The 8,880-nt window shown below is 38.3% G+C and overlaps 1 protein-coding gene across 2 annotated transcripts; it reads right to left on the minus strand.

Moving 5' to 3' along the window:
- Positions 1 to 2,574: 2,574 nt before the first annotated feature.
- On the minus strand, positions 2,575 to 5,110 carry LOC147622467 (co-chaperone protein p23-2-like). Of its 2 annotated transcripts, none has more exons than XR_015269442.1 (6): positions 4,979 to 5,110; positions 3,821 to 4,007; positions 3,529 to 3,697; positions 3,178 to 3,246; positions 3,001 to 3,052; positions 2,575 to 2,879 (listed from the first exon to the last, which is right to left on the minus strand). XR_015269442.1 is itself a non-coding variant. In XM_086822041.1 (6 exons), exons 1-6 carry the CDS (start codon positions 4,981 to 4,983, stop codon positions 2,857 to 2,859), a joined length of 474 nt encoding a protein of 157 aa, XP_086678167.1. In that variant the 5' UTR covers positions 4,984 to 5,110; the 3' UTR covers positions 2,575 to 2,856. The 2 variants fall into 2 exon arrangements, 1 of the variants encoding a protein (XP_086678167.1); XM_086822041.1 differs by having other exon boundaries at positions 3,209 to 3,246.
- Positions 5,111 to 8,880: the final 3,770 nt, after the last annotated feature.

Here is an 8,880-nt window from a genome sequence, read left to right on the forward strand (position 1 = left end):
AATTCTAATTCTGCATTAAAAACCTAGAAACTTCAAATTAAGTATTGAAACAACTTTCAATAGAAAAGGCTAGTAAAATTATCAAAATTACAAAATATCTGGAAAGTGTTGTGATGTCAAATTTTGTCTTCCATATTCTTGTTACACTGACATCTTTCTTCCAGATCCTTGTTCATCATTAACATGCATGCATCAAAAGCGTTACTTTGCAAATTAATTTTGTCAATGAAAATTTGTGTTTTTTATCTTATCATTAAAAAATGGCTATAAATGTTTGCTTATTATCTATAGCTCATGCTTAATTGCATCAAATAATTATCAAAAAGCAAGTTTCAATTTAATTTTGTACTCATATGTTTTATATTCTTGTCCAAAAATTAAAGGACTACAATTAACCCTTGCCATAAGAAAGCATAAAGGAGCGCTTTGAAATGCCATAAATGCTTGAGACCCCACGTAAGAAAGATCATGAAGAACAAGAATCAAAACATTCTTTGGAGGAGCAAACCGAATGTGCTTTAAAAACAAGAAATTGAGTGCCGTGGCAACCAATGTATACAAGTAGGTAGGTACACAATCAAATTATGATATATCTTGCAAATTGAAATAGAACATCCTTCCTTTTCTACACATACAAAAACCCCAAAATGAAGACCCCAAACTCCCATAATAGCATAGCAAATCCCTCCTAACAAGCTTGAGAATGCCTCACAAAGCTCATTCCTTATTAGAGTTGTCAGGTGGATGAAGTTATGCTTCTCTTCTTGGTCCACCCCGAAGAATTGTTTGAAAATGTAGTATATCTATTTACAAGGCATGTACCTCTCCAAACAAGCTGATATTCTAACAAAATCCCCACAAGCACATGCACAAAACAAAAAGTTAGTGATAGTGTACCACAAACTCTTTTGGCGTGAACCTGTTGTGGCCACTAGAAGCTCCACATGATTAACACTAGTCTTGTAATTGAGCCACAAAAGTGGCTCATGGTCTCATTTAGGTTATCAATAGTAGAAATAGGTAGCTACATTGAAATATAGCAAGAAATACACAAAATCAGTGTTTCCGATTTCTCTTACCTACATTATTCTATCAAAAAGAGGCTTGCTTCAGTGGTTGCTGTCTCAACACACAGTCCAATCCTCTCAACTTTCAGACTTTGATTGCAAGCTCCTTGTTGTCTCACTCAACTGGGAGCTGCTAAGGACAACTTGAGATTATTCTAGCACTCAACCAAACCCAGGCCAAACACCCTACCTCCAATAGTTACATCGACAATGTACACTGACATAACTTAAGCAAATCAAATACTCATGCATTGGCTACTAGCAGTGGCCATCCTAAAAGCACATCTTAAAATATTTTTTTGTACCTGAAGAACCATGCTCCACATTAGATTGTAGCAACATACAAACAAATACCAGCCACAGCCTACGAAGTCCCAAAGAGACTGGCTTCATTGTTGCATACATAAACCTTCCTGTGTCCTCACTTTCTGTTGACCTCCTTCAGTTCACTAGCATCATCCGTGTAATTCCATTGGCAAACTAACCAACAGCTACTTGCATCTAAGTGAAGCTTTCTGTGTTGAGATGGCCATATACCAAATGAGCCTATGAATAAGATGCCAGAATAACAAAAAAGTCGATTGTAATATGAAGGGCTTGTTGTCAAGCACCACATTTGGCAAGACACTCACCCATGGTCTAAAGCGTTGCAATACAAGGCTAGGAGCCTAGTGCACAAATGTTGGTAGCAAAGCACCACAACCCTCAAGAAAATGGAACCATAGATGGAAGAACATCTTTAAAGATCATTATGCATGCATGCCAAGTTGTAAGTTGTGCCACTTTTACTATGACAACAAGCCAAACAAAACAAAATGCATGGTATAATGTAGTGAGTATGGGTCAAGCTAACCTGATTAGGCACAAGGACAGGAAACATTGACACCTGAATGTTATATTGGCATGGTATCAATGTAGACTTTGACCTATTCGACATGTGTCAAGCCACACACTATTTTTGATTTCATCAGAAATTCCATTTTGAGAGCCATGTAAAAAATATACCCCAAGAATAAAGTCAGTAACACTTCAGCCATGCATAGTTTGGGTACAAGAAACTAGGACAAAGACCATGTATCCACAGCATTGCACAAGGTAAGAAATAGCTCATTGCTGGTCCTTAAGTAAGAGCACCTGGGAATGTGAATCAATCAATCATGCAAGAGAGTGCGTTATGAAAAACCCACATACCCATGCTTGCACGTGCACATGCACACAAACACGCACACACGCACACGTGCGCACACAAACAATAGCTGCTTGGGCAAATGGACAGCTTCGGAAAGACCATCTGCTTGTCCACTAATACGGCAGAGAAAAATCCCAATGGGAAGTTCAGATTATTTCCTAAGCTCAACAGAAACGATCTTGACTCCATGAGAGACCACTGACTAAGCTCATTGCTGGTCCTTAAACAAGAGCACCTGGGAATGTGAATCAATTAATCATGCAAGAGAGTGCGTTATGAAAAACCCACACACGCACGCACGCACACACGAACAATAGCTGCTTGGGCAAAAGGACCACTTCAGAAAGACAATCTGCTTGTCCACTGATATGGCAGAGAAAAATCCCAATGTGAAGTTCAGTAACGATCTTGACTCCATGAGAGACTACTGACTAAGCTTCAAATCATCAAATCATGTTATATAAGGCAAGCCAAAATTACATTAACTATTGCTATATGCCAAAAAAACCTGCTTAATTAGTTCTATATACATGCAGAAATTGTCATCCTGCTGGGGACATATTGAACCCCCGGTTTGATTGCAAACAGCTAGTATAAACACTATTTTTGCAAGTCTGGAAGATCTGCAACCATAACAAAAGAAAAAAAAATCAACTCTTACTAACCTCCATCACTAACCTGCTTCAAAGAAATGGACACACCAAGAAGACGAGCTACTGTGGAGTCAGACATTGATATACTTACAAAGCATGCCTTCATCATCACTCCCAGCCTCCACATCGGCATTGTCAGGCTTCTGCAAAACGGGAAAACAAACAACAAAGGGCTCTCGTTAGCGGGTCATTACGCCACATTTAGCTAACACACACACTGTACCCATGGGACAAAATAGCATCCAGCTCAGGAGGCTCGGGCACTGACATCGTGGGGATATGCAGGCAAATCCTCATACCGAAAAGTCATCCATGCCGCCAAAGTCAAAGTTGTCGACTGAAAGGTGGCCAAAAGCAAAGACAAACGAGAAAAAAGCATCAGTTTGACTACCCCGGTACACTCAATAAGTCGTTCTAAACATAAGGTTTTTACACATTTACTTGCCCATTAAAAGCTAGCTATCTGACAATGGGTGGGAGTGGGAGCTTGGGTGGACAATGATGCCATTCTCTTAAATGTGTAAAGGCCCTTCTTCAAAATGTGCTAGAAGATCAACACTAGTATCTTTTTTCTTTGATCAGAAGCCACGCATAACTAAAAAATTTATAGGACACTTACATTTTGATCCTTCTGTGTCTTCTTCATCTTCATCAACCCACTTGTTCCAGTCAACCTTCAAGTATGGAGGTGGCTTGCCCTCTGCCTTGAGCAATCGCTTCCACCAGCCCTTCTCTTGCTTTTGAATGATACAAAAAATGTGCCTCAGACCCACATTTATCTTACTCACCTGCCAAACAAAACATAACCACAAACAACAGGTCACCTTACAAAAGTCCACGCCCCCCCAACCCCCCCCCAACAGAAATAATAAAAACATACGAGCCAGAAAATAGAACTGTGAGCCCGGTACCTCAACGTTCACTTTGTCAAAAAGCTCAAGTTCAATTTCAAATAGGTTCTTGTCGACTCCTGCAATGGCGGAAAAGATGAACTTCCCCTCAGGCTCAAGCTTGACCTTGGGATCCCTGGCATCTGGCAGTTCAACCGTGAGGAAAATATGCTCCGATCTTTGCGCCCAGACAATCTCAGGATGTCGACTGCAAGCATCATGAATCGGTGCAAACGCCCCCCACCCACCCCCCGCCCCAAAAAAAAGAAAGAAAATCCAAAGAAAATTTATACAAGAGCAAGAGTCACAAATCTCCACATCGTATTTAGAAAAACCTTAAGAAAAAAGGTATAAGATAAACTGCACAGTTTGACAAGTACTGATGTAAATACCTAGTGCCTGGTGACTATGGTGATTGGGCAGAAATACCTAGAGAATTTTTCCAAAAATAAAAAACTAAACATGCTCGCAACAACGACCAGCACACTATAGCCATAGTTTAGGCTGTCAAGGAAGGCATCCAACCTAGGGGTTCACTGCTAGCATTGAGATGGGCTTACAAGTAAAATTAAGATGTCTTTTCTTGCCCAAAAAATAAAATTACAGTCATTAAACCTCTAAGAAGACCCAGGGTTTCATGCAAACTAGGGTTTGCATCCAAAATAGAGCTTTTGTGCTAACTTGAACTTTAGGGTTTAGGATTTGCTCTGCAGGTCTTTATGCAAACTTAGGTTTGTATCAAGGGTTTAAATTTTTCTGCTTATACCAAAGTAGGATTTTGAACATACTCGGGTTTAGAAACCAACTACGGTTTCTATGTAATGTAAGACGAATATCTCTTTATGAGGGATATTGAAGAAACCCCCAACATGAGCTCTCCCATGAAAGCCCGCGCATACATGTTACATACCCATGATAATGCCAAAAAATACAAGTTGTATTCCAATGCGATTAGGCCAATATTACTCATCTAGCGCACAGAAAAAACACAGAAACCCTGACGCTTAAGGCAATTAGAGCGCCCCTTTCAATTCCGCAGGGTCTGTGGAAACCCTAAAACTGGACTTGTACCCAAACTTCACTGATCATGGAGCCCTTTCTAAGCTTTTAGCTTCGAAACACACAGACAACAAGCATGGGCAGAAAAATTGTGTAAAACAGTGCCATGGTAGCGAGTACCTCATCGTTAAGAAGGCAGGAGTGGACTCCGACAAGGGTTCTTTACCTTAATAAGCTTTGTTAAAATGGCTTATATATGTACATCAATCTCTAAGGAGGTGTTCTCACGCACATATTTTGACAAGCCCTTTAAGCTTCAATGGGGTAAATAAGGATCAATTTCCGCTTTCCTTTGCACCCAGTGGGTCGCCAACTAGATTCAACGTGGGAATAGATCCTTAGAAGGGTGCACATTCGACAAGTGAGCAAATTTTTTTAAAAGAAAATGCATGTAAAGTATTGTTTTAGTGGTTTTTTAATGTTTATTTGAAAATTTTGCATGTATAAAACATAAAAAATAGGTAAAAATGAGGAAAACGCCCATTATAAATCAACCTTGCTGCCTACCATTTTTTCTTCTTCTAATAAGAATGCTCCATGTTATGTTATTAAAAGATGTAGGTTGCCTTGTTTACATTATATATACAAGTGCTTTGAGGGATGTGTGCTTACTCGCTTGTGTTGAGAAATTTGTTGTGTCTAAAGGTTGTTCCATGCTATGGTAAGGAAAGATTGTCGATTACTTTGTGTGCAATGTCAATATAAATGCTTTGGGGGATGTGTGCTTTTCTTCGTCTTGGTTAGTTGCATATGTGTGTGTGTGTGTGTGTGTGTGTGTGTGTGTGTGTGTGTGTGAGAGAGAGAGACAGGGGTATGACTTTATATAAAACTTCACTAGTTTTTGTAAAGTAGTCTAGACAAGGCTAAGAAGTTAAGAAGGGGATTGAATCAAGAAGTATAGATAAGGCCTACTCATGGCAAGCCACAAAGTGTAAGAATAGTTGACATTACCATGCTTAAGAATAGTTGACATTATTATGCTTAATATTGTTACTTCTCTCTCGTTTCTTTTTCAACCCTTCTACGAGGAGAGTTCAAGATGGAGTTTTTCTCAAATACTATGTCAAGTTTGCGCATTATAAGGGGTAGCATGAATCCCATTTTGTAGTGAACCTAGGGGCTTACCTCCCTCTTTTCTTGTGGCTATTAGACATGAATCGTGAACAAACACTGTTTCTTATTCATCTTAGAGCTTGTCAATGTGCTACGAATGGACATGTCAAAGTTTCGAGAACATTGGTCACATAGACTTGTATTGGTGGGGGAAGGGATGATGGTGAAATTTTGTTGTTTGGTTTGTAAGGATGATGGTGAAATTTTGTTGTTTGGTTTGTAAGGATGCAAATAGCCCACAACTCAATTTTTCCAAAGGTCGAGAAGTTATATTGTCATATTTTTGCTTGCATATATACACACAAGGGTAAGGGGCCAATAATATGCCACTGCCTGAAAATTAAACAACTCTCTTCCTAAATTAAAGGCTACATTGGTAGAAATAGGAATCCATTTGTAGTTGGTAACATTTCAACTTGGCAACCCTTCATTGCCTAGAAATGCTCTTCCTACCTAGCTACCCACTCTTGCCTCTATTATTACATCCATATCTTCAAAGGGTTTTCTACCACCATCACTTTTTCTTTCTTTTTTTGGGGGGGGGGGAGGGGGGTGTGGTTGGGCACCTATAGCAAATCAAGATTTATAATAAAATCTCAAAACAAAGGTTATTGGTGGTGATCTCTCAGCAATTTTCTTGAGTATTCTTAGTATCTATCAATGATCTTTCTACAGTTTTCTATGTGATCTTTTTTGCAATTTTCTTGAGTACACCTTAAAACTTTCTTTCACTAAGGAGGATGAGGCCTTGGGGGTGGGGGGATTGTAAATGTCAATGCCTTGTAGATGGTAACATTCTTGTAATGCATAAGACAAAATTCCAAGTCTGTAAAACTAATAAATACCCACCTCACTTAGGTGACTACTTCTTGAACAATGTGACCTTTGGAAGTTGTTGACCAACTCATGGATAATATTTTGACCATTGGGGTCTAGCAACTTCATCATGGAGCTCAAGCTATGGCTTAATTATCATGTCCCTAAATCTCAAAATTTCACAAAGCTTCATCATTCAGCTCAAGCTATGGCTTGTTCGTAATTGGACTTGATTATGGTATCAAAGCTAATGGGCAGCACCCATTATAGCTAATGGGGGCTAAGGATAGTTATTACAGTTAATCATTGCAAGCTCACTTCTAATGCTAAACATATATCACCAGTTTAGGAGCTACATACAAATCATACATGTAAAGCTTCCATCATTATAAATAATAGAAGCAACTATTGAACATCAAGTTTAAGAAGAAATCATCTTCCAAATTTTGATATCATCTTAATGATTATTCAAAGTGCAAAAAGGAAAAAGGAAGGCTTTTACAATACACTATTTGGTCAATTTGTTATATTTTCTAATAATCAAATTAGCTCACACACTTCATTGTCAATTTATACCTTGGGTGTTGTAATTTGTGATTTGCATGTGGAACATATCTATTTGAGTATTTCTATCTTAGGAGAGTGGAATTAATAAGTGTTGCATTACAATGAGACTGTATCCAAGATCTACTTATAGCAACCATGTGGAACATATCTATTTGAGTATTTCTATCTTAGGAGAGTGGAATTAATAATTGTTACATTGCAATGAGTCTTAATCCTAGATCAACTTATAGCAAGCACAACTAGGGCCTTGACCTCTAGCAAATGCAGTGGTGGAAGTACTAATCCATATGGGTAGGGTTCGGTTTCTAGATCACATTGATGATAACCACTCATAAGCTTACCTACAAGAAGCCAAATTAAAGAAATCACACATCTACAACTAAGAAGATAGGTCCAATGAGTCCCATAAATTAACAAAAAGGGCTTTGCTCACATGAGTTAATCGCAACATAGAAATCTAGAATATTAATAGTAAATATCACAATTAGTGAGATTAAGAAAGCCATGCGATTTTAAATATCCAACCAAGCTAAGTTTTCTTTTGTATAGTAACTCAACAAAGCTAATAACACAAGTGCACATATGCTTAATCTCTAATAATCCTTTGTCTCATTAGATGCCATAGCAACAATACATTCCTCTATCTTATGAGAATACCACTATTTGTTTGCTGTAATTAATCTATCAAGAGTTTAAACCCCTATTCAATCAATCAAGGCTTTTCTTACAAATATAATTTAATGCACATATGCTTAATCTCTTACAATCTTTTATTTCATTAGATGACACATCAATAATTGTTAACCACATACGTTAACATATTCCTATGATAACTATGTCCACACACTTATGTAATGGGTGCCCACACTATATTGTAAATCCTGTCATTTGATGAGGGAAACTCCCTAAAGATGCTCCCAAGTCTTGAGTTTTGAAGGACAGACAAGAGGATCTCGATCAGTTGGCCAAACCAAAGAGAAAAGTCTTGTAACTATGTTTTGGACACCTTGGGTCACTTACTCCTAGGCGGCCTAGTGGGAAAAGGCTTGGAACTATAAAAGCCAATTTCTCTTGTTTGTAACTCATTCTCCCATTTGTGCAATAGAAGTGGAGTGTTCTCTCTCTCTCTCTCTCTCTCTCTCTCTCTCTCTCTCTCTCCTGTAACTCTAATCTAGCATGTGTGGTGTGCTTAGGGTTAGGGTTTGGGAGTGCTAATCACTTGTTCTCTCTTGCTCCCCTCTTGCTTCTTCTCTCCCTCTTGCTTGAGTGATTAGGAGTAAACCATTAAGAAAGAGCACAGGTGAGGCTAGCACAATTTAAAGTGAATTGCATGTTCTTCAATTTAAAGTGAATTATATGTTCTTCAATTTAATATTAAGCATTAAATATGAGATTAGTAACCATTGAGAGAGATTACAAGTGAGGCCAACATAATTTAAAGTGAATTTCATGTTCTTTAATTTAATATTAAGCATTGAATACGAGAAGAATTTGGTACAAACAAAAAAGGAGCCCCCATTTGTCCA

This window comes from Cibotium barometz, chromosome 28 (assembly GCF_041138505.1).
Source record: "Cibotium barometz isolate CiBa-2024 chromosome 28, ASM4113850v1, whole genome shotgun sequence".
Classification (NCBI taxonomy): Eukaryota; Viridiplantae; Streptophyta; class Polypodiopsida; order Cyatheales; family Cibotiaceae; genus Cibotium; species Cibotium barometz.

Excerpts from the sequence above, each read along its gene's own strand:
- LOC147622467 (XM_086822041.1), bottom strand. Across the intron at positions 3,698-3,820 it reads TTGACAAAGTGAACGTTGAG|GTGAGTAAGATAAATGTGGG; the intron begins GTACCGGGCTCA and ends TTTGTTTGGCAG. Across the intron at positions 3,053-3,208 it reads GCGGCATGGATGACTTTTCG|AAGCCTGACAATGCCGATGT; the intron begins GTATGAGGATTT and ends CCCGTTTTGCAG.